At 31.4% G+C, this 27,868-nt stretch overlaps 2 protein-coding genes across 4 annotated transcripts in view; one reads left to right on the forward strand and one right to left on the reverse strand.

The window, feature by feature from the left end:
- Npl4 (Nuclear protein localization 4) overlaps positions 1–8,907 on the forward strand; it is a 44,569-nt gene extending 35,662 nt beyond the window's left edge. The window contains exons 8-10 of the mRNA XM_074180094.1: positions 2,338–2,756; positions 5,675–5,826; positions 8,623–8,907. Of these exons, the coding sequence (XP_074036195.1) occupies positions 2,338–2,756; positions 5,675–5,825 (570 nt within the window). The 3' untranslated portion in view covers position 5,826; positions 8,623–8,907. The remainder of the gene's footprint in view (positions 1–2,337; positions 2,757–5,674; positions 5,827–8,622) is intronic.
- A 4,793-nt stretch (positions 8,908–13,700) lies between these two features.
- Positions 13,701–27,868, reverse strand: part of Atg18a (Autophagy-related 18a) — a 75,544-nt gene continuing 61,376 nt past the window's right edge. For all 3 annotated transcript variants that reach the window (XM_023164949.2, XM_023164950.2, XM_023164951.2), the window contains one exon: positions 13,701–14,051. In XM_023164949.2, coding sequence (XP_023020717.1) covers positions 13,942–14,051 — 110 coding nt within the window. In that variant the 3' untranslated portion in view covers positions 13,701–13,941. The remainder of the gene's footprint in view (positions 14,052–27,868) is intronic.

The raw sequence follows: 27,868 nt of genomic DNA on the forward strand, positions 1-27,868 counted from the left end.
TTGAATATTTGAATATGCTTGGATTAAGGAAATAGCACTTTTTCATGACTTTTCTCCACTCCTCCTAGGGAACAAAACAAAAAAAAAATCTCTGATTTTTTTGAATGTTTAATATGATGCAGTTCGTGATATTGTTAATAGAAATTAACGAGGTGATAAACCCCAAATAGTTTTGATGCTGGGGAGCGTCAAAGTCATATCTTGCTTAGAATAGACTATTTATTATAGGCGGGAACGATATTTGTACATTTTTTATTTTAGATTATATTGAGTCATATTGTATTTTTTCATAAGAATTTCAAAACCTCCCTTACCCCCAACCCGTTTTAAATCACGAAAAAAAAAATTCTCCACTAACTGTAGATGCGTCTTATGAAAGATTACAATATGACTCACCGTAATATAAAATTAAACAAATACAAATATCGTTTCCGCCTATAATATATAGTCTATTCTGAGCAAGATATGACTTTAACGCTCCCTAGCATCAAAACTAACCATTTTTGAAATTTATCACCATTTTTGAAATTTCTATTCACTTTTATGATCTGCATCATATTGAAACTTCAAAAAAAATCAGCGAATTTTTTTGTTGTGTTCCCCATGGTGAAGGAAAGAAAGTCATGAAAAAGTGCTATTTCCCTAATTCAAGCATATTGAAACATCCGACCATCGACGATGCATTTCAAAGTAATCCAGATATCATGTTTTGCGTTTCATAATAGATGGTGGGAGGAAGAGGGGGAAATGAAGATTTTTTTTTATAAAAGAGCATAATCATATGCAACAAACACTATCTACAATGAAACAGGTGAAAATGTCGTTCCCGGTTTCGAAAATGAATAGTATATTCTGAGAAAGGTACCGCCAGCGGCAAAACTTAATTTTTTGGGGTTGGCGCAATGGTAACATCGATTGAGAATTACATGGACTACATATCAAAAATTCAAAAGAATCCACCGAGACCCAAATTTTTCAAGGATTTTGCAGGGTCCTTTGTTATATTTCATAATATTTTTTGTATTATATTTGCAACTCAGACGGTTTCGATTATCCTGTTATCTAGGATCTTTGAAGATTAAGCCATTTTTTATTAAAATGTAAATGAAGTCATTTTGATATCAAATTGATTTTTCAACTGATGAAATCAATACTATTCGACACCTGTTAAATAGGAATGCCGCTTTGAGACGAAAGTCCGCCTTTATTTTCACCTAAAACAACCACCTTTGTTTGAGAATGCTTTGATATTAATTTTTTTTTTCATTTAAATTGAAGGGTAGTCTTCGTCATCGATTATGTAAATGACTCTTTCAATTGGGACATAGGACATAGGTTATTAATGTTCACATACTCAAATGTAAAGTGAGCAAGTGTTAATAAATATGTCCCGGAAGATGCAGCTATTCAAAACATTGGGAAATAGCAAAGGAATGGAAAATTGAACCGCTATCCAGTAACTGATGAGGAAATTGATGAGCTGCAATAAAAAGAAATATTTATTAATCCTTTCAACTATAAATAGGATAAGTCAATGTTACAATTTTAAATGCCCTAAAGGAATAGTATTATTGAGGTTTAAATGACAAAGGAAACGAAATAATAGAACAATAAGAAAAAATTACAATGATGACTAACATAACCTGAAATACCTAGATATTATTTCAAAACAGGAAATATTCAAATTCCAAAATAGTATAAAAGCATTATCTTACTAGGAATTCTTTAAGTTTACAATGTTTGGGAGATATGAAGTAAAAAAATTATTAGATGACTTGCATAGTTCTAACTTTTTTGTCATCAAATTAGCTCTCCCACGTGGCCGAACAAAATATTTAATTTTCTAAATTTTTATCTGAAACATAAAGTTTGACGGTAAATATAGATATAGAGATATAGAGATATAAAAAATAAATAAAAAATAACAATGAAAATTGAAATGAATATATCAGTTGAATTTGGTATTACGAATAGCTTTGCAGTCATTTTATTATTACTAATTATCAACAGATTTTTTTCTTAATTCCTGTTTTGAATTTAGTGCGAATTTCAATGAAGTACAAAGATTTTCTTCAAAACTGCTTTTTATTTGTGTGATTTTTAAATTACTCAATTGTCTGGGGAGATGATTATGAAAATGCAATGAAAATTAAAAGGTTCCAAACCAAGTTATGTCACGACGTTTCGATTGTTAGTATCCACAATCGTCTTCGGGTGATAACTGGACTTATTCCTTATAATATATATGTGACACATTATAAACTAGTTACTTCAATGAACAGTATCTAGGTCAAAATTGAAAAAAATATATTTATTTGATCTCGTTTTGAATTTTAGGAGAAAGATTCATATGGTAATGAGGTATCCCGTCTGGCTCGTCCACTTCCTGTGGAATACCTTCTGGTAGATGTTCCTGCCTCTACACCTGTTACTCCACAGTATACCTTCAACAGCGATCCTACGAAACAACCGTTCCCTGTAGAAAACCGACTGGTAGAAGGTCACATTCAGGACTTCAATGCCTTATCGACTTACCTGTCACAGTTTGCTTTCAATGAATTTTACACTGCCATCAGCGATTTTCATCTTATCTTGTATATATCTACCATGGAGATGCTGCCTATGCAAGAGTTCATGGGACCCCTTCTAGAAGCATTAAAAAACAAAGATAAAGATGCTGCCGTGGAATGGTCCAAGTCAGAACATTGGGCTACACTCGAACAACTCATTGCCGCAAGCTCTCCACCTCCATCAAGGTAACTAATAAATAAATTTATTTGTCTCATTTTCAAGCTCGAACATAGACACATTTGTAAGACTTGTGTTCTTCAAAATGGTAGCTCATTTGGATTTTGATCACCAAAATACATTACACAATTCAAACTCACTATCTTTATTTGTATCAAAATTAACATATAGTGATGAATAATTGTAACTCAACTTCAATATAAATGTTTTCACCACAAGGCACCCTGCTTCATTCAGCATAAAATTTCATAACATTAACTACAGTTACAAACGTGCATTGTCTTGATTTCATATTAATTTCAAAAAAATTGGTATCAATCATTTTTTCTGCTGATTGAACTTTTGAACGTTCACTTTGCAATACTGTTGATCTTATAAAAAATTAATTTTATGTTACATTGTTATTTCTCTATTTACTTCAGTTTTAATATCATTTTGTAGATATAATTTGTTTATACACAATTTATTGTAAATGTTGAAACTGTAATGGATAAGTTTGATAATGGAAGTGCTACAATAGATACCAGTTGAACGACAGATTTCCTTCCTGACTATAACCTAAATCACACAAGTGGTGAATGATTTATTGGCAAGAAATGTAGTGGATACTTGATGAAAATCCATTATAATGTATTAAAATAACACTTTTACCTCTATCTTTTTTTATTTCAATTCAAAATGAAATGAATAATCACTATCATGCTAATTCTTAGGCTACCATGTCTTGTTCATTATTATTATTATTATGCATTAAATGTTGAATTTTTCATTTCTAACTTCAAATTTTTATCCGATTGTTTCCTGGAATTGTTGTGAAGTTTTATGTGATTTTGTAAACAAAGTCATATGATGATTAGATTAAGAGATTATTATTATGAGGTTTTCAGTCAATAGTTTACAAAATCACAACATATGTGCCACTATACAATAGCTTCTTCGAGTACGTTCAATAATAACACTGACAATTTCTACATCATGCTTTTATATATGATAGTTATTTGAATCGTAATGACAAATTCCTTCCTAATGAAGAAATTGGGCTATCATTCCGTATACTAAAGATGTCATTAAACTTGACATAATAAATAGAAAAGCTACCTGAGGCCTCATATTATTTTAATACCTAATTTTCAGTTTTTATCCTAATGAAATAAATTCAGTAAAGGGGAATTTTACACTGTCATCAGTTCATATCTATTCTAAAAGATGAGTTTCAAACCTTGATCTTCCAAATGTTATATGTCATAATCATTAATAAATACGTGCCCCTTGTCAAAAGAATAGAAGAAAGTAGAAGTAGTTTTTTGAGTAAAAATACTAACATTTGCAAATCATCTTTTAACAGAGTAGCAATTATGATTACGACTTATTGCAATTGAAAGAACAAGGTTTGAAACTTAATCTTTTGGAATGCTTAAAAATCGATGGATTCAAGCATTAAGAACTATTGTTAAATAACCAAATAGATTTAAATAATTTCCCTTTATTGAATTTGTTTTGTAACTTAACTGAAGTAATTAATATGAGGTCTTCCATAGTTTTTGTATTTATTATATGTCCAATGTAATGAGTTTGTCACTGTTGAGACCGGTGAAAATTTATTTTTTAGTAAATTTAATAGGTTTAAATTTGATGGATAGTCAAGAATCAAATTACATATAATATATTGAAGTACAATGTAAATTTGTTAGTTAGTATTGTTCATACCGGAAGAAACTAGTATACTGTCGAGATTTTGTAAACTGTTGAGTGAAAATCTCACAATAAAGTTTTATTTGCCAAGTTATTTGAATGAAATTAGTCAGAGAACTGCGAGGAAGATATGCAAATCAAATAAATATTAGAAATATTTACTTTCCAATGTTCTTATATGGAAGCACCTGGCAAATACCTATGGAAAAACAATGACATTGTTGTCTTGGTTAGAACCAATCTGGACTAATAAGGAGTAATACTTGGGAAACTGACCTGAAGGTTTGTCATGATTTCAGAAAGGTCTTGGTCCTGGCAAATGCAATGATTTTCAGTGCATTCTGCAGGAATGATATAGTAGGGATGAATATTTCGAATTTCTTTTTGGAATATTTATTTACATGAATTATTCGATTGTGGTTTGTTATCAAATACATACCTACTACACGAAAAATGCATAGCATATCTATATTAGCTAGTCATAACAGGGGGTTTCAAAACTTCAATAGTTTAATCATAAAATATGAAAAATGCTCTAAGCTCACCTCCGTTGAAACATAGTCTGAGCAGACGTAACCCTTTTTTTTTATAATTTAGAAGATACTATTTCATTATTTTTTAATCACAAAATGTCTAAAGAATATTCTTTGATAGACATTATTCTTTGTGGAGGATTCAATTATTCCTTGATGTTTTTGGGTTTCTATTTTCCATGATCTGAATAATAAATAAGAGAATCTGATCAAGTGTAATGAAGGGCAAATTGAAAAATTCACCCCGAAAGATTACTGTGTAATATAAACTTCTGAAGATTCCAATTAGTAGGTAACTTGTATTTATAAACTTTACCTATTAATGAAATAAAATTTTCAATACTTAGCATTCAGTTTATTCATAGGCAAAATTTATAAATACAAGTTACTGAATAACCTGACTCTCAAAAGGTTTATAATATATAGTAACTTTTTCTGTTTGCTCTTTATTTCATTTGAGCACAGTCTCTGTTGTTTTATATTAATTTTTCAGATTGTGATAGAATAGAAACATAAAAAACATCAAAGATACCTAATGATTGTTTTGCTGAACGCAACAAATCTTGTAAAATGAAAAGTCAGAATTTCAGGAAATATCTGTGTTGAGAGGATAGCAAGTGCCCTTTCTTCAAGCCTAAGTGATTCTTTTTCAAAGTCACGTAAAAGGAGTTGATTCTTAACTAACATTTGATCTGTTTTAGACCTGGAAGTGTGGCTTCTGGCAGTGTGACTTCATCAGCTGGCACTTCATCTGGACCAAAGTGGACCTGTCCATTTTGCACTTTTCTTAACAACGCTGAAAATCCCAACTGTGAAATGTGCAACCTGCCGAGGTCCAGCGGATCCCATTAAGGTATTGAATGTATAAATATTCATAAGCAGTCACACAAATCTTTGTTATTTAATAAATAATATGAGATATATTGTTATTTCACTGATTTTGAAAAAATGTCTAGCTGACAGTCTATAATGACTTTTAAAAAGCATCAGATTATTCAGGGTGGTCCGAAACTAACCAAAATTTTCGATTTATCTTTCAAAACTAACCACTGCTGTCATTCACGAAAACGTGGTGATGTTCGAAACATGAATACTGAATATTTGAATACTGAGTAATCAAACAGTAGAGTAATTTTAATCTTTATCTGTGATTTATATATAGTGAAACCTCGGTTATTTGCAATTTGAAGTAAAATTGTAGTAGAGAAACTTTATTTGTATACAGAAATTACAAACCTCACATTCACTCGAATATTCTTTTTACAATTTAAAATATATTTCATTAGTTACTACTATATTCACTTTGGTTAATCAAAAAAAAGGAAGGTTAATTTCTGTGTTTGCTAGTGCACATTAACTTAGATTTTATTAAAAAAATGTTTCCTTTTGAAGTCATTAGCACTTGTTAAAATGTTCATTGATTCTTTAATTGCATTAAACAGTATAATTACTTGGTAAAACAACCAACCTGAATGGGTTTGGTTAATAAAACTTTTATTGTTGTCTGTCATTATGAGTACATTACTAACACCCTAATAAAATGGCATTAACATCCGATAGTTTTGATCGACAAGTTCAGATATAGTGCACACAGTAAAAATTTAAATATGCCATTTTTTTGACAATTTCCAAGAAGTCGAGACCTGGTGTTTTTTCTGTAAATTCTTTCAAATTGGTGTAAATTGATGAAGTACTAAAAATGGCAGCGCGAGTGTACAAGCAAGTAGTTATAAAACCACCAATGACGTCTACAGGTCGACTAACATTTAATATTGATGAAAATTTAAAGCAGGTACTGAAGGCGCAAACTATATATTTTTTTTAAAAGAAATATCAACAGTGGACAACATTTGTGCAGCTGAACAAGAAGATCCAGATTATTCCAAAATGAGTTGAAGCAACATTTGGAAAATTTTGAATCAACACAATAATATTGTGGTGGAGAATATATTTACCTCAAAAGCAAGGACTGTTCACAAACATTAGAACTGCAATACTCTTCTCAACACCCATTTCACTAATCAAGTTGGTGTCTTCAGGGCGTGATTTGAATTTATTCTACACCAGAGGTTCCAGTTCATTCTTTCAGTAAATTTACTAAGTATTAGAAAGACCGGGAGAGAAAAGAATAAATTATTTGAATGAAACTTGGTTGAATGATAGACACAGGAAATTGAAATACTGGCAAGATGCAAACATCCACAGTCAGCGGCAGGCATACTCGTATCAGCAAAAATAGTCAACTGGTTTCAATGTAGAAGGGCCTCGTGTTATCATCACACATATGGGTAATTCGGAAGGATTTGTTGAATGAGTCCAATATTTCAAATCTTGTTTGTGAGTATGATGAAGTATAGTTCTCACAAAATCTAGATTTACTTCCAAGAGACTTTTGTCATTATAATGAACAATGCAAGCTATCATTCTCAGTTGAAAGAGATACTGCCAACAATGGGATGTCATGTTCAAAATTTTTTTGAAAATATAAAAGTCACTAAAGATTACTAGGAAGAATGTATTCATCTTTTGGTTATCTAAGAAAAAATATGAGAATTGGACCACATTATTGATAAAATCGTTAAACGATTTCTTGAGGTAGAGTATTACATATTACTTTATTGTAATGCTTACTATTATATTTTATGTACTTTTTTGTATAAATTTTATTTTCAAATGTAAAAGCTATTTTTTGTATGTTTCATCTTTTGAATTTTAAAACAGCTACTTTTTGATTGATGTATATTGAGAAATATATTTTGATCCAAATCTGTTTAATATTATTTTCAGCCATTTCCTAGACACTCACTTGTGACAATTTACTCGAGGGTAACAATAGGTAGATCCATAAAATCATGTGAATACCAACATGCAAATACTCCATTCTTGATAGAAAATAAGTGGGACTAAAGAAAATTAACGCTCAACATTTCTGTAATGGTTTTGCATTAGTAATACGTTTTTTTTTCTGCAACTCTTTTGAAAATAAACTATAAAATAACTCCGAAATTTTTCAACACATTTTACAATAATGATATTTTGATTCAAGATTACTGAAAAATTCAAATTTGTCAAGATAAGATAGCTTAAAAATTCAAATGTACTCTGATTCTTGTAACAAAATAATGGTTACATTTTCATTCAAAATTATTTTTATATAGATTTGAAATCATTATTTAAAATATGTTTTGTGTATTGTTGAAAGAATTATAAATGTTAGTTGAAGAATTACCACATTTTTGCTGAAGTTGTGAATGAAATATCAATAGAAAGTATTATTTTCGTCCATGTTCAAGTAAAGCCCAGAAATGTTGAACGAGAGTACATATTTTGGAAGTTCTGATATTCATCTCGACTTTCTGAATCTTCGAGTTTTGTGGTATGTGTTTATGGCTGACTGTGCAATATTCTACCTTATACAATTATTCCATCAACCATATACTTTTATACTTTCGAATTTGTTTTCACTTGATTCTCCATCCTTGGGAAGATTCAAATCTTTATAGGCTTTGCTATTGAATCTATTTTCAATTGCAATGTTGCTTATGAGGAGTAACATATTTTGAACAGAAAGTAGTTCAATCAAATTTTTCTTTTAATAAATTTATTTATTAATCCACTTTCACTCTTAATATGTATTCTCTATTTTCAGATGAGCAGAAAAGAAGTGGATTACATGTGATGGAAAGTTGGTTTTTGTTCTCTGTAAGAATTCTTTGTTAAAATTTTTCAAAATGACACGTAGGAGGAATTTTTCTAAAATGGATACGAATATTTTTCTAAATTCGTGTTGGATTATTAAGATGAAGAATTTGATATCTTCTTGTACATAATCTCTGAGTTTTATTTGATTTTTTGTAGATATAAGTTGTGTTTTATTTAACTAACTATTTAAAATGTATGGTGAAGTGAATAAAATAATTGAAAATCTACTGAATCTTGTGCCTTACATTTTATGTTTTTGAAGTTGATAATTCGTTGTGAGTTCACAATCAATATCTAAGAACCCAACTATTATTAAAATTGCTTGTTCCAACACTTTCCCCAGATATCCTTCAATTCAACCTGAATCTTTATTCCACAATGTGCATCAATGTTCTGATTTTGCTAACTTGTCCTAAATCATGGCTTCTAGCATGTTTTGATAATGAAAACTGTTTAGCATATTCAGAAGAAAAAAACTGAAAGAAGGCAAGTTGCATTCAGGTCGTTTATTCCAATAAATTGAGAATAAATAATCTAGCGGGTACAAAATTACAGCACTGACAAAATAAACTACAATTATCAACACCTTAAAATTAAATTATTTACAAAGCACAATGTGCGCATAAACTGAATTTACAAAATATATTGTACAAGTGAGAACTTGTATTTGAAATCAGAATATGTGCACCACATTCAATTATACCAAACTGATGCAAATAAAATTAACACAGATATTCTCACCTTATACTTACAACACGACCAGGATAAATTGTGCACTTAAATTATGATGAAATTAGTTTGCTTGAAAACGATTATGAGTTAACTCCTCCTAAAATGTATCTATTGTCTCATATTCTCAAATTGTTTTGAAATTTTCGGATGCACAATGAGTCAAAATACTGAAAATAAATTGCATCCTGTCAAGAATAACATAACTAAAAAAAAACTCATTTTAGGGTACCCAAAATTATAGTTCCTCCACATTGTAAAATCTAAATAGATAAGAGATGGAGATTATTACAACATACAAAGTGCAGCACCAAAAACGAAACAGATCGTATATCTTCAAAACACATTTGTCGAAAAAAATGCAAAAACAATTTTCAACTCAAGGGGAACATCTTTCTATCATAACCTCAATTGTCACACCTATCTGGTCATCACCCTTGGAATTTAAATAGGGAAGGTACCAAGTGTGAGATCGAAATGGTATTTCTTTAGGAATTCATCTATGTGGCTGTTTCCTAAATAACGTTTCATTTGGGCATGTTCATGCCAGGATAAACAATATCAACAAGTAACTCCATAATGCATCAAAATATCATACAAATATACATAGATTTTCATGTATGTCAGTTATTGCAGAACAGTTCAAGCGATCTATTATTAATTAATGCAGTTCGGAATTATGCACAATGTTCCATTTTTGAAATATGTAGCGTTAATTTTTTACACAAGAGGGCGCCAAAATGAAAAGTCACTTAGTGGGCACTCATATGGATTGATTCCGTAAAAATTATATTTAATTATCATTTAATTAATATGTCACACTTAGTACTTTCCCTATTCATATCCTAAGGGTGATGGACATTAAGGGTCGGCAGTGAACGTATGGCGGCTGCCATGATAAAAGATCTGAAAATTATCAGACATAACATTATTGAGCTATGAAAAAATGAAATTTATTAACCTGAAAATTTTTTTTCCCTAATTTATTTTCACAGTAATTAAATTTTCTCATCATTCTTAGACTACAACTTTCCATTTCATATATTGTTGAGCTGAAAATTGTGATAAAAATAGTTCCAGTCACACCAATGAATAAATATGAAGGACATGATTTACCTGTCCAGTCGATAATGTTCCCTATCTTTATCAGAACGTCTCGAGCAATTATCTGCAGTAACTTTCTAACCCTCAAGTTGAACTATTTCTAAAACGATTGTACTACATTGTAAAAAAAAATATTTGAAACTCATTTCAACACAATGGAAAAACTGAAAGTACTTAAGTTTACAAGCAAATATCCTGAATATTTTGAAACAAAAATTGTTAAAAATTCTTTCAATATACAGGAGAGTTGAAAGCTGTATTTTGAACCCTATTACCCTCCATTCGAAACTTATTACTGATAATTCTTTATACTTGAAAAAATATTTGAAATTTCAATAATAGACCCTTATATCACAAATTTATCCTGACAATTTTTAAAAGTAGTAATATACAAAGATATCAAACTGCCATTATTAGGTGTGTTTTGCTCTTACTAATCTAATTTATCCAAAAATGAAATACTTTCTCTGTTCCATATATTTCGATTATAGAACAAAATACACCTGCTGAAAAACCTCCAAACAATAGTGAAACTGCAAGCAATTAACAGCAAAGCAATCAAGTAGCTCAGCACAATTCTCTCGCTTTGAGTCAATTTATATCAGGAACAATTCAACTCATTTCACCTTGGTCACCTTTTGTTTCAAGCTTCACAGTTTCACTAGAGCTGCAAGCTCATTTAGCGCATATTCACAAAAGGAGGTCGAGCGGAGACGAGGCGTGGATTCTCTTTTCTGCTTCTTTCCTATAAAAAAGAATGGCCCAATTTCCATGAAAAGACGTGGTGCCACACAAAGCCAAAGTTACGTATCCGCCCACGTCAGTTCTGTGTGAATCAGCGCATACAGTAGATGATCTGATCTACAAATAGTTTCAACAGTCTTTTTGTTATATCTTTACATTGCCTTAAATTATATCTAAATATTTTTTTTAAAGTTTTTCACTTGATAAATTGAACACTCACCATTGTTTACATTGATATGATATTAATTTTTTTGAATATTCTTACTTAGAATATGATTATGATATAATTAAACTAAACACAGATAATTGTTTGCCGCTCTAGCATGTTCTTTTTGAGATATGAACTCGACTTCAATAACTTATATTGAAAAAAAATTCTTCAATGATTTATACATTACTTTGCACTCATAAAACCTTTGACAGGTAAATAACATATTTACTTGAGTAATTCAGAGAGATGTATAAGTCAGCAAGAAATCTGACGCGTCATCAGAAACTAATCTTATGGCTTTGACATACCGAGGACAACGATAACAGGTACCTTGCACCAATTCCTGATATCAAACATGAAGGTTAACTGGAGAAAATATCTGCATACTATCAATGTACCCAATTTTGCTGGCAGATTCAAGTCATAAGACAGTGGGCTCGTTTCTCGACTTTTTTTCAATTCAGAAAGAAAATTGAAATTCAAGTAGGAACTTTTTTCATCATTATATGTAATATAGACTAGGATTAAATTGACTATTCACCTATATACCAATCAACTTAAATAAAACAATACCAATGTACTAGCCACGTTGTCAACCATGGAATTTAACTTTTTTCACATTGATTTTTTGAAAATACGGAAGTCTGAAATAGAGTTGGTTTTTATTGAATTTTTTTCTGGTGTATATGAAAAATGAATGTAGAGCCTAATTTTCTGAAGCTGGCGCTGAACTCGTAACACGTGAATTTTTGACTGGTTAATGAGTTTTCCTTGGAAAATCTGCAGTACTTTACTACTGAAATGAAAAACGTGAAATTCGGACTATAGCAACTATTATTTATGGACAATATTCAAAATTGGTATTCTGCTGATCAACCGTAGTCGAATATAAAATGATGATAAAGTTCACAATCAATCAGCCTATGATGCATATAGTTTGATTTTCAATAGACCGATGCAAGCTCATTAGGTTAGATACATTGATTGGTCCACATATGCAGCAATTCAAATTCCCAACAAAGTTGGGTTATTTGAACGTTCTTGAACTAAATTAAACCTTCAATTTCGATAAAAGAATTTTTTTCTTAGCAATATAACATTCTGTCATTAAATACCCAGGTGTATGATATCCTTAAAAATAATTTATATTCAAAATATTAGATTATGAATTATTTTGATTGTCAAGTTGGCGGGAATTCGGTCAAAATGATGAAGAAAAACAATTTCTACATTGTCGAAACTTTATTGTTTCATCTTCAGGACTCTGAAGTATGAAGTATGCGTTAACAAAAAGTCGGATATTGAAAACTTACACACCTCATATTTCAATATAATATAAAAAATCAAACAATAACTAACTTTGGAATCATTAACCGACTGCTTTTTCCATGTACAATTCTCATTTCTTTCATGTTTTTTTTTTATAAAGAACGATTTACAGACAGTTCAGATTGTTAATCCCTTCGTGTCTGTGTCAACGTCTTTCAGGAACCTGTGTACGTATTTATATTTTATGTCGAAATTATTCACTTCACCCTTCAACTCGGAAAGCCGCCCTAAATGTAAGTACTCATCAACGTTGTTTTTTTGTAAAGTGTTCGAAACGTTTATTATTTTTTAACGATTGTTATATTACATAATTCATTTTGTTTCTAACAGAACTGCTTTGTAAGTTTCCATTTTAATATGTATGTCTTGTTCTTATACTTCAGAGTCCTGAAGATGAAACAATAAAGTTTCGAAACGTCGACAATTTAGAAATTGGTTTTCTTCAACATTTTGACCGAATTCCCACCAACTTGACAATCAAAATCATATTCAACAGTCGCCATCCTATTCAATTATGAATTATATTGAAAAAAGAAATCTGCATGTGACATCAGAAGGGATTAAGCTTTAATGAGATCAAAGCGAAACATGTATTTTCAAACAAATAAAAACAAAACCATTCAACAAATGGACATCAAAATCTAAGCCAATAAAAAAAAATAGTCGTTTTTTTTTTTCATAATCCCTGAATTCAAAAATAATATTTCGTATATAACATGGTTCTCTGAACTGAATAAACGTTACAAGTTCATCTGTTAGTTATTTCAGATACAACATCACCAGCTCAAACCAGTGAGAAGTTCATGTGATCATAATTTGAGTAGAGAAAACAATAATTTTTTTATTATCCGTTTGACAACAAGTTCATCAAATTATGAGACTATTTTATAGAAAAAAAAAATCCAATGCCTTATTTCCCAATTTCATTAGACTGAAATTTAAAAAAGTATCACAATACAAAAATGTTAACGGAAGAACTTAACATATCAATATAATATATTATAAGGTAAACTCAAAAATACACAATACAATATCCTCAATTAGGCAAACAATCAGATGAATCATGAGAACCGAGACACAGGTGAGCTGCAACTTTTCCTTGTTTGTCAGTTGGCCCAAATGGAACTGAAAAAGATTCTGTTGTTGATCTCATTCAGAATTCTGAGTTAGAGGTGGATATTCATGTTCGTCGGTAAAGTGAAAAAGGCTTTTGGGTGGAGATTCTGTGGCTGCTTGCATTTCTCGAAACTTCTCAGATTCTACACAATAAAGAAAATAATTAATATTGATATAAAATTTTAGTACTACTAAAATATGTCAAAATGTAAAATTATACTCTGTGGTCATATAAAGTTCTTAGTTGAATTCTGAATTGAAGAAGTTACCGAGATCAGGTAAAGTGTGACTAAATGTAATTCTTATTGTTAATCAAAATTTACTTTAAAGAAGTAGTAGTACTTCCTTGGTACTACTTAAAAAAAAGTTTTTACCCACTATTTAACCTTTTACGTTTAGGATTTGTATCAAACTCTTTTTATGACCGCATTGTATATTAGTTATAATATTTAATGATTTCAAAGTATTGCAATTTGCAAAGTAGCTCAAATAAAATTAACTTTTGATATTGAGAAAGTGATTGTTTTGAATCAGGATAGACTAAAAAGATGGAACTGATATTTTCTTTACTGAAATAAAAAGACATAGTTAGAAAAAGTGCTGCCTCCGTCCATCCTTGACAGAAATATTATTTCCTATTTGAACTATTAAGATTCCACGAACTGCAATATTCTAAAATCATAAATCAATTCTTCAACTGAAGAAGGGGTGTGAACTCAGAATATAAAAGTGATTAACTAATATTTTTCAAGAGAAATGTTTTAAAACCTTGAAAAATGAGTAATGGAAAATATAGACATTTCAAAGGATAATGAATTAAGAGAGCCAGATGAAAAAATATTTCGAATGATATTTAGAAGAGTGGTCTGAGCACTGGATTTACTAATGATTCAGTAGAACTTTTTGTTTTATTTCAAGTTATAGTATATATATATATATATATATATATATATATATATATATATATATATATATATATATATATATATTTATTTATATGTATATAACAGAATAATTAGTGATTGGATTAACTATAAATCGGTTCAATTTGTGAGGTTGCAGTCAATAGCTGGGCTGTTACAAAGAAAACTCTTTGTTATATGTCAAGCTTTCGGTATATTTCACACCTTCGTCAGGACAACTACAATAATGAGATTATATATCTTGTAAAAAATATATTAATATGGAGAACTTACTAACGTGAGAATAAAATATAAAATGGTTCAGATAGAAAAACATTAAATAATGACAGTTGATAAAAAAATAAAATTGATAGTCTTAGCAAAATTTACACGTACCTACTGAAATATGATAAAGAAAATAAAAGGTCTAGTAATTCGAGTATCATTCAGAATTTTCCCACTTGACATTGTCAGCCAAACATTTTTATCTGTCATTATTTAATGTTTTTGTTTTTGAACCATTTTATATTTCATTCTCACGTTAGTAAGTTCTCCATATTTATATATTTTTAACAAGATATATAATCTTATTATTGTAGTTGTCCTGACGAAGGTGTGAAATATACCGAAAGCTTGACATATAACAAAGAGTTTTCTTTGTAACAGCCCAGCTATTGACTGCAACCTCACGAATTGAACCGATTTATATTTTTATATATATATATTATATATATATATATATATATATATATATATATATATATATATATATATATATATTATATATATATATATATATATATATATATATATATATATATATATATATATATATATTCATCTTCATTTTGAAGATGATCACTTGGTGATTGAAATACGTGTCGAGGTGTTAAAAATAACGGTTTGATGTTGGGATATCCAGTAATATTCATTACTACACCAACGGTTCCAAACAGAGCAATATATACATATATGTATTACTTGATATTATAACAAGCCTGGATTTCTCAACATAATTCCATTGCATTCTGAAAATGACACTTTTTGCCCAATTTAAGTAACTCTACATCTTTTACCGTTACCTAAATATTAATAGTGTGCAATTAAATTTTCGCCACTCGGTATATAAAGGAATGGAGCGACTTTTTATAATTTTTTTCGAATGTCGAAGACCAAGCAAAACTGTTGATAAAGGCATGTCGCCAAACTTTCTCAATTTTCCAAGCCCTTATGTAACTTCTAATGTTTGTATTGTTACGTTTTCCCATGAGTTTGCCAATAACTAACGACACTGCATAATTAAACTCAATTTTATTTCGCTGCTACACTGACAATACAACCGAACACTAAATCTTCAAACTAATATTCAAATGTCCACCTCCTTGTTAGAACACTTCGCACCGCAGTGTCAACTAGACTTTTCCGATTTTCGGGTGGGTAGTGTTTATATATGCCAACAAAAGTCTCAGGAGACTGATAGATTTATTCTCGATTCGACGCAACACCTAGAACGATCTAGAAACACAAGTGGAGTTGAGCGCGACCTTGGCGAAGTCACTAGTTTTTAATGCACCCAAATTATATGCGTATCAGATGAAAGGGTTTGCTGAAAAACAACATACCATCATTCTTAATCCAATATGCTAGACTCAGATTTGGGACTATTTTTTAAACAATTCCATGATGAATATTTAAAAAAAACGGGTTTGCTGAAAAGAAAACGAAAAATACCTTGATGTCAGTGGAATCCCCCAAAAAACGATAAACCCAATAGGACGAACTTTAACATGAATATCACATGACGAATTCAAGGGAGAAAAACAAGATGGCTGATAAATCACCAATTGTTAGGGATAGTTTGGTGGTGCTACAACAAATGTGGTAGGTACCGACCACGCAACAATGAGCCATTGAATGAAATGAACAAAGTTGAAAATTGGTTCAGAAGCAACAACTTATTGCTGAATTGCAGTAAAAAGCGATATTTCTTTTCAGAGAATTCCTCAACAAACGGCAATATTGCCAAGACGTAGGGCATAATCCTAGACAATTCACTACATCGGCCCAGTCATATAGAGCAACTGTGTACCAAAATCTTAAAATACTGTTATGCAAACTAAAACCAATTGTTAGTTTGCACTCGTCACTATCATTGTATAAGTTGTATATTAGGAAGTTCCTACTTCAATAAATGAAAGTTTTTTTTGTTCTGGTTTTCCTCACTCGCAAATTTCCTACGGTACAATTCTCTGGGGAAATTTTCGAAGGTATATAAGGTTTTTTTATTCTCCTGAAACGAGCATTTGGGAAAATTTTGGGTGCTGTTTATAGAAATTCCCGTCAATCACTTTTTATATAATTGAAAATCATGATATATGTTTCACTTAAGGTTCATGAAACCAAAACCAACGTTGAATAAAATACTTACTACCACAATTACAATACAAGTGGTAATTATTTAATGAGGCCATAAAAGTTCAAATTACATAAATTAATGAAAAATTCTTTGAATGTTCATCTTTATAACCTACTTCTTCGGCTCAAATCATTGAAATTAACTTTTATCTTTTCAAGAACATGTAAAAAGATACCTAACTTCCAAAGCTTTATAAATGTGGGTTATATGTATATGATTGAATTTATTTTTAACTGCGATTATTTTTTGTAAAAACACTTATTACATTTATTTTTTTATTTATAATGTGTTCATTATAGTGAAATGTACATTCACATCCGTCATTGTTTTATATGCTATTGTCGTTTTTTGTTTTGACGTATTTTTTCGAATTGTGTATTTATACAGGCACACTTGAATAATTAATTTAATATTTTTGGTTTCTAACGGTTTCTCTGTGGGCCCAGTGACAGCAGATTTTTCTTTGTGGCTTAGTCAGCATATTGTGCGAGACAAATATAAGAAATGTTGATGTGTTGTTACATGGACGGTATGTTCAATCATTATAGGAATGTAGGCTTTCACGGTTAGCGTCAATGTTTTCATTGGTTTCCGGGTTTTGCCTTGGTCTTCTTTGGTTATAATCTTCAAACGTTTCGATTGCAACTGCGGCAGTCATTGGCGTGGTAGAAGTACCCAGTTGGCACGTCAAGAAGAGTACATCGACCACGCCACTGATCTCCAAAAAATTTGTGGAGATCCAATCGTAAGGTGTAGTTTATGAAATTACTATGGATCTTCATCAAGTAACAGCCGAATCAATCAGAAAAAATAATATGGGTTAAATATAGAGACCTCTGCTAACCATTATTCAAAATACTGAGGATTCTACATTTCCCTTATGTATGTACCAAAATTTAATAGAAATTCATGCATAAAGGCAGAACATACAAAAGGTTTCTAGCCTGCATCATTACTCTATCGCGCTGTTGTTGCAGATGATATAATATTATCATATCACACGGTGGTCAAATTGTGAAAAAAAATATTGAATTTTTATACTCTATAATAAGTTGTCCAGCAAATTTAGATAAAGTGAGTGAGCGCCTCTCTCAATCACTGCAATATATCATCAAAGCAGTCAATAAAATCCGAAACAGCTCTTTAAATGACAGATAATTTAATCAGCTGTGTATTGCTGATGATGAAGATTTCAATCGTTGCTATTTCACACAGAAGTGCGTTGATTATTAAGAGGTAACTGTCTGACTCGATTTTACAATCTATTTGACTCTGTAATAGAGTTCTTGGAAAACAAAAGACAAAGAATTGCACGACAACCTTCAAAGATTGATGTTGCGTACTTGACAGTTCGTATAAATTATTTAATGATGTCAATCTCCAACTTAAAAGTGACGACTTGAATTTGATTAAAACAAAAAATGTCATTACTGCTTTTGTAGCCAAATTGCTATTATATAAGAATAATATCGGCAGACGAGAGTTTCACAATTTCCCTAATTAGTCAGCAGTATTCTTCAACAACGACGACTTGCTTGTTTACTGTCAACATTTGGAGAACCTCCACAGTGATTTCGCAGAACGATTCCAGGACATATTAAAATTGGAAATACCGGACTGTGCGTTGGATCCTTTTTCAAATGTCAACACAGTAGGATCACCCCAGCTGAAATAAGAACTCATAGAACTGATAACGAACGAGGAAATAAAAATAAAATTCAAAAATGGATACCAAGAATTTTGGCTACAAAAGCCAATCCCGCAATTGTACCCTGGATTGTGGTCCATCATTCAACGATTTTTGATAGCATACCCATCATCGTATTTGTGTGGCAAATGCTGTGGCATGCTGTGGCAATGTTGCTAACCAAAAAAAAATCGGTTGCAGATTATCGAACGCGGTGACTTACGGCTGTTTTTGAGTAAATTCGAGCCTGATATTAACAAACTTGTTAAAAATAATCAAATGCATCCTTCACATTAGATTAGTTTTAAAATTCAAACTGAAACGTTTGTTTAAATAACACGAATAAAAGTTTTCCTAATATTACAAAATGGTTTTACATTACCCTCATCAGAAAATCTTATTTTCACATGACACACATAATTTAATTATTAAAATAATGATTGCGATTGTGATCCTTAAGATGTAGTAAAGTAAAAAAAGTTGGGAGGCGCTAGAAAATAATTAATTCTCGAAGTTGGCGGTAAACAAAATAAGTTTGAGAACTTCCGATTTAAATGGTCTGCGGTGAAACGCAAATAACCATTCAACTGCAAAGGTGATTTTGAGCAAGCGTGACAGCATTTTCATTGCTATTGAAAATTGAATAATGTACTGAAAGTTGGGTTGAAACTAGACTTTGAATCGATTGGCCATAACGTTGACAGAAAAAATTCAATAATTGTCCTACTTTGTGTCATCATTACTCGTATACTTTCCTGAGCTGACGTTGAATTCTAACTGGTTCGTGTTGATTGATGTCTTGGTAAAGAAGGCTTTGATATAATAGTTGTAATGATAGCATGGTTATTATAGAGTTACAAAAATACAGTAAAAATTAATCCCCTTTATTTTATGAGTAAATACCTACCCTTTTTTCAAAACGTTTTTTTGCAGCTGTAAAGCAATCGCCATTGACGCCATATGTCATTTCCTATTTTAATGGCATTCATTGCAGTACGAGTCTTTATAGAATGTTTTATTTTTATTTCAAAGTGATATATATTATATATTTGATGATTGTTCTAGCCGTAATTCAGCCAGTGTTGTGAAACATGAGTAATGTTTCACAACACTGTCATGTCAATGTCAAGACATGCACCAGTCTTTAGCCGGAATTACATTATTATGTTGTGGTGTGTTGTGATGCTCTCTGACGTGATGGCGAGTGTGCAGACTATTCTGTCGTGTGGGGGCGCGCTCTGACGTTATTTCGTGTCAGTACAGTGTGCACAAATAAATGCAAACGACTATTATCTAGCTAGTTAACGCGTCAGATTAGAAACATACTAGTGTGGAGTGTGTTGACGCGTCATAACCCCACCATCGTTCTGAAGCCGATCGGGAATTGACTGAACCGATGGCCGTCGCGACAGATCGCGTCCCGACACACTGCACTTTAGCAATATAATTCTAAACATGCTAAATGTATGGATACGATATACTTGTGGCGCGTCACGACACAATAATATAATTCCGGCTTAACAGTTTCAAGCATTCCTCACAACAGTGTTGGGCGACCCAAGAGTCACGGAAAGAAAAAATCTGGGATAGAAAGTATGTTGATCAAACTAAGCGGATTATAATAGCTCGCAACAAGGAACATGTTTCACATAGTCAGTTTCATAGACCAGAGAAATCTGGAGTTGCTCAACATGCTTTGGAGAAAGGTCACAAAATAAGTTCGAAATACTCAAAAATGTTGAAAGGGGTACATGCTAAAAAGGAAAAATAATAATTGCCAGGAAGTAATTCAATAACCCTCGTTATGTAAGGTAATTATTCGTCTAGATGCATATGTAACAATTAACCTAGTGGTATGAATTACTCTTAGTCTCCTGATGATGCTAAATTTGTTCTGGTGTGGAAAGTGTTCTCAATAGATGCAAGGTGTAAAGTTGGGACGCGTATATTTGCCTGTTGCATGGGGCGTTATTTCGTACCTCATTCAATTCGAATGATTGATACTGACAAAACTCAAAATTTTTTCACAAGCGAACCCTGTCTACTAGCAAGGAGCCGAAAATGTTGGGGCATTAGCTCATATAGGCGCCTTCAGATTCAGAGACCTCGAAATCATATTGCAAACAACCAAATTATAGATTTTTTAGATATGTGCCCTTTATATTTTTTAATGCTCTATGGGAATCACCTAAGGAAACATAACTTTAAAAATGCTCGCAAACTAAACATTAAAGTTGACAGGTAAAATTTGGAACTTTTGACGTAAAGATAATATAAAGAAAACACTTTCTATGCCTGATAAGACTTTTTGTTCCCCGATGATGGTAACTTTCTTATCAAAAAGTGCTTGATTTAGATAAACAGTAATCTATTTTGGCTTTATATTGCAATACATTAGTTACCACTGATAACCCTTTCAGATCAACCAAACCAATCAAATTGTTTTCAGGAACCTTTCATTTTGTGGAAAAGAAAGTTTTTGGCCTACCCCTTCTCCATCTTTATACACAAAATGTGGGAATCTTCCAAAGATAGGAAGGAATCAATTTCAAAAAATTAACTCTATACAAAGATGTGTAGATCATGCAAAGAAGTGACTTTCAAACACAAACTGAAAGAAAAACCCTTTCGAAACAGCTATTTTCATATAAACATTGAATTACACGAAAGAAACATATTTTCGAAACAAATATTTTTATATGAACGCTGAATTATACAAAAATCAATTTTCTCTATTCCGTTTGTATTCCAAACATTCCTAATGGAATAAAATCAGAAATCATTTACATGATTTCTTTACAATAATTGGTATTCATTAATTATTTATAATTTTTCGTAGAGTTAGTATAACGGAAAATTGTGAATAAAAACCAGAGAAGAAATTGTGAGGGTGATGTCTTGATTTGATCAATTTTCCTAATGAGTAAGTTCTGCACTATTCAATGAAAAATATTGTTGGAAAACTGTGGTTCATATGCACATTTCAATAGTAGTACTAAGCGATGCTGAGGGATTATTCTGACGTTTTTTATTCAAACCTTATTTATTAGTCTATTTCTAAGAGTAACTATTAGTTATTATATAATAAATACATAAAATCAAAGTAAAATGTTGTTTTCAGTATATGTATGAATTTATATGTATAGTCGAAGTGAACGATACTGTGCACATTTAAAGGTGGCGGCACTCTCAAAGGACAAAAAAACCAATACATAGAAATGAATCGGCAGCGAAGTAGTTTACGTGGACTGTAGATTTGGCGGTTCGTACTGGATAATTTTTACTAACAGAGTTTTTATAATTGGCTGAAGAATCATAAAATTAAATTTGAAGGATATTGCGTCGTTATCGGCGAATGTTATCGCCGTCGTGTTTAGTTCAGGAATTGATCGCGATTTCAGTGTTGAAATTCGATATTGGTGCAGTTATAATAACCTAAACTTTTTGTTATCTGTTTAAAATGTGGCGTCCTTGGACAAGTACTAATAGTAATAACAAGTGTGATAACAACGCAGACTTTTTCCAGTGAAGTGATTCCAATAGCGATGGTGAACAATGCGAAAAAGAGATACCAGTGAATAAGATTCGGATGCATTTGAATATACAAGATTAGCAAAACCTTTAGATGTTCATCTAATAAAATCATTGAAAAAAAAACAATATACAACTGTTACAAAAGCAATGAGATTCCTACAACTGGAATCATAAGCAGAAGAATAGTGGAATTGCGTAACAAATACTTACAACAAATAACTAATAATAGACATGAACAACGGCAAATTTTCTATTTGGACGAAACTTGGTATGACACTCACGAGACAGTTACGAAAGGGTAAACTAATGGTTCATGAATGTGTACGCCTAACATGTCTGCAAACAAAGGATCGCGACTAATCATTGTGCATTGCAGAAGAAGTTGAGGATGGGTTCTGAATAGTTTGAAATTATGTGGAAAAAACTTGAGGACTGCAACGTTGACTATCATATAAACATGGAAGCTAATATTTTCGAGGAATGGTTTGAAAACACATTGATCCCAAATTGAGAAGCGAATAGTATAATAGTTTTTGACAATGCTTCCTATCATTCGCAACAGCTCATCAAAGTACCGAATAAAAATTCGAGGAAAGATGAAATACAAAGTTTTTTAATGGATAACAATTTGTATTTTAAAGATTACTATACCAAAAACCAACTACTGAAAGTTTTACAGACAAAAACATTTGAAAAATGTTATGCCCTTGAGAGTATTGCTGAAAAGTATGGACACACCATACTGAGACTTCCCCCCTATTTTTGTTTTTTCAATCCTATCGAGTTGATTTGGGAAAATTGAAAGAAATCATCAGGCGTAAAAATAATTTTCCAAAATTTGATAAGAAGGTAATAGAGCTAATTAAAGAAGTATCTAATATTACCGAAGAAGACTGGCAAACACTTTCGTTTCCAATAGTTATTTTCATTATTTTAGGATTACCTTCCCATTCATATTTCTCTTCAGTTTGAAATTATCCTCCAGTAGAGAAATCACAATATTTAGGAACTTTCTGTGGTAATCAACATTGGAATTGGAACAAACTCTAATACTAGTCTTATAAAAAATGATTTTAAATAAAAGACAGCAAAGATGAAAATTTTATTTTCAATATTTATAATACTTGCAAATATTTTCAGGGCAAAATCTTTATTAAAAACAACAAACAACACATACCTACTTTACACTAGTTACATTGCAATGGTCTATTATATATTTTGTAAACATTTTTCAAATGATGTTCGAACTCAATTGAGTGGAACATTCTCAATTATGACCTTTTGTTATGAAAGGACCCTCTATTTATATTTTCATGTTGTGATATAACATTCAATTGCAGTCAAGACCTAGTGTAGTACTACTGATAAAATCTATGATGGACGGAAACAACACTGTCTGGTATTCGATTATGAATGTTATGCGCATCTATTATCATCTAGTTGACTGTTTGTAATGAAAGTTGTGGAGTGAAAAAAGTGATTTCTCATGTTGAACATAAGAGGCCTACCTTGTATTATAGGTGGTTATAGAAGAAGCAAGACTTAACAATTTTTCATTACTTAATTATAATAATAATAACAAAATGGTAAATGAAAGACAGCAAAGTTGAATAATTTATTTTCACTATTTCTAAAACCTTAATAAATTTTTAAAGCAAAATCTTTATTTACGATCAATTTGAAAGTTAACTTATCAATATTCCTGATGACCAGATTTTTAAACATAGCCTCTTCTATTACTTCGTGATGTGGATACATATAATATAAGTAATGGGTATTTTATTTGAATTCAACTATTAAATGTAAGGGATATCTTTATACAACTGTCTATTGATTATTACAATTTATTACAACTCATTTATTATTAACATAACCTTACCATATTTAAAGCAAATTATTTTGAGTGATATGATAATTTTTTCAACGGCAACTTTTAAAAGTATATATACATCACTAAAATCTGCCAACCTTGGTAGAATGAAGATAATATGTTATAAATCTATTTTTCCGTTAACCAGCTGTCGCACCCCTACGAACGACAACCCTCAGAAGTCGAAACTTGTGCAAGCTAAGGATTAACGAGGTCTTACCTTTTAACGTGTGATTCCTAACACTAATTGGACGATAGCAAGTGAAAATCGATCGTTCAGACTAGGGCTTGAACCACCGATCAACACGGCAGTCAATTCGAGTAAGTGAACAAAGCACCACCCATGTCGAACCGCCTGGCTACCGATTGACCAATAAAAACAATTAACAACAATAAAGCCTTCTTCTGTATCTTTTGAACTTGATTGAAAGCACCGTTTCTGTTAGAGTAAAAATTGTTGACCACATATTGAAAACACTCTTTCCTCACCAGAACAAAAATGTTGTCTCATGAGATGCATGTGCTCTGTTAAGAAAACGATCCCAAAGGTTATGGCCTGGGATACATCTCAGTTGTCAGGTCTATGGTCACATATGACATGACAGTATGAGATCAAAAAAAGTCATTAGACTTGAGACATTGAAAAGACTTTCTGTTTATGTATAACTGAGGTTATCCTACCATGCAAGCTTCTAGATCAGCGAACCAGATGCTTGCAAATCTAAATGAATATTATTGGGAATCGAGGTAATACCGATAGTTTTGGAAGTTACTAACGACTACATCTTTCAAATAATATTAATAATCACATGGCAATCTTCAATTACATGTCATTCACCCAGTCACATACCACCCGAATAACAATACTCAGAATTCGTAACTTATGCGACCTAATATCAACAAAGCCTCATCTGAATTTCACTAGTTCGGACTTCCATTGTCTACTATATAAAATGATTTGAAATCCCTGAAACAAGTAAAAAGAATAATTAAAAAAGGATAGTTGAAAATAACAATTATATTAAGCAACAATAAACCTGAAATGAAATGATAGTGAAATAACCTACAAGTAAAAATATAATAATTGAATAAATGAAAATTAAAGGAATGCAAAAAGAAAATAATAAAAATAAAAAAGTGTAGAGATTCCAAGTCACGTTAGTTCACGACGTTTCGATTGTTGCTATCTACAATCGTCTTCGGGTGATGACTGGACTGATTCCTCCGAGAGATGACTATTTTATAGGTCGTTGAAATACTTTCACTTTCTCTACTTTCCATTTTCCGCTTCACTGATTCCGTGAAAGATGACCGTTTTGGCGGGAGTTGGTCATTTTTCGTTTGATGATGGGTTTCCATATGTTTCGTATATCTACGCTGGCCTGGCTGAATACGTTGTTGGACAACATGTATGCGGCTTCCTTAAATTTTCTCCTGAACCAATGTTCATCTCTGTGCAAGATCTCAGCTTGGGACCACTCGATAAAATAGTCATCTCTCGAAGGAATCAGTCCAGTCATCACCCGAAGACGATTGTAGATACCAACAATCGAAACGTCGTGAACTAACGTGACTTGGAATCTCTACACTTTTTTATTTTTATTATTTTCTTTTTGCATTCCTTTAATTTTTATTTATTCAATTATTATATTTTTACTTGTAGGTTATTTCACTATCATTTCATTTCAGGTTTATTGTTGATTAATATAATTGTTATTTTCAACTATCCTTTTTTAATTATTCTTTTTTACTTGTTCAGGGATTTCAAATCATTTTATATAGTAGACAATGGAAGTCCGAACTAGTGAAATTCATCACGAAACATTGTCAATCACCTTCAAACAAAAGCCTCATCTTTCATCATGTGGCCTGAAAAGTTTCCGACTTCAACATGAAGATAGCAGCTCTCGTAAATAAAAGCAAGCGAATTTCGTTGTTCATCTGTTGACAGTTACTCACCAAAGTTTCAGCCATTTTAGATGCGCAGTTGTTGTGTAACAGTCGTTTGAGTGAGTTAATGTGTTTTTATAAAAATGGACAAAATTGAGAATCGAGCTGTCATTAAATATTTGTTTTTGAAAGGCAATGCGCCTACGCAAATCAAAGAGGAGTTGGATTCTGTGTATGGGACCCTCTGCACCATCATTCACCACAGTGAAATTTTGATCAGCTGAATTTAAACGTGCTTGGGAGACAATAAATGTTCAGGGCGTCCAAATCTGCAACTACCAACCAAAGTTCACAAAAAAAAACTAAAGCTCTTTTTACGGCTGGGAAAGTGACGGCAATTGTTTTTGGGATAGTCATGGAGTTATTTCAATCGATCATCTTATAAAAGGAAAAACAATTACAGGAGCATACTACGCATCATTACTTGTTGATGCCACCAAAAAAATATATATTCAGTACAAAATTCTGCAGGATTGACAAAAATGTTCCATTTGCAAATGCTATCAAAAGCCAAAATCAACAAATCACTGAAATCCTGAAATAATCTTTTTGGAAATATTATTTCGAATATGTACAATTTGAACAAAAAAGATTTTTGAAAAATTACAAGAGATTGGTCATTTTTGGTTTGTTGAGTCTTCTTGAGGCACACAACTCACATTCTCAATCATCATCTACCTGTGTGCTGGGGCACACTCCGGAAAATAATAAATTATTGAAAGGATGTCAACATAGATTTCGGGCTGGAAAATCTACAGAATCAGCTATGAACGAATTATGTAGTATGATTTATTCTAGCTTGCATACTAAGGAATATCCTATTGTACTATATTTTGATCTCAGTAGATCATTCGATACTGTAAATCATGAGTTTCTATTTCAAAAATCAAACCGTATTGGAATTCGTGGAGTAACGAATAGATGGGTTTCTTCCTATTAACAAAAAAGAAGTCAGATTGTCATGATGAAATAATTCAAATCAAAGTCAACCAATGTTTCTATACGTGTACCACAAGGCTTGATACTCGATCCACTGCTTTTTAACATATTTATTAATGACATTAATGACGCAAAAAACCATAATTTATGCCGACGATACAAATCATATGATATCACAAGATAATCTGGACAAAATCATTCATCTGAGTAATGTATGCGCTAAGGAATTCTTTCAATGGTGCCTGAATAATTGAATGATTTTAAATGCATCCAAAACATTATTCATGGTTTTTCGACTAAAAAATTTCAGCTGTGACGCAAGCCCTCTTGTTAAAATAAATCACAAGTCAATTGAGCAAGTATCAAACATAAAATTTCTGGGTGTAACAATTGATGAGAAACTGACATGGAGAACTCATATCGAAAATCTGGTAGGGAAATTGAGTAGTATCAATTTTATTAACAGACAACTGAAGGACACTGTATAATCTATAGAGGATCTCAGAATGGCATATCATGGTCTAGTGTCGTCGGCCCTCACATATGGCTTGATCTTCTGGGGTAATTCAACACATATTGATAAAGTATTCATTGCTCAGAAGAAAATCATAAAATACATGATGGGAGTTCGAAATAATGTGTCTTTATTATTTCAAGTCATT

The sequence above is a fragment of the Leptinotarsa decemlineata genome, unplaced genomic scaffold (genome assembly GCF_025532065.1).
Source record: "Leptinotarsa decemlineata unplaced genomic scaffold, Ldec_3_MD MMD2_tig00026282_RagTag_RagTag, whole genome shotgun sequence".
Classification (NCBI taxonomy): Eukaryota; Metazoa; Arthropoda; class Insecta; order Coleoptera; family Chrysomelidae; genus Leptinotarsa; species Leptinotarsa decemlineata.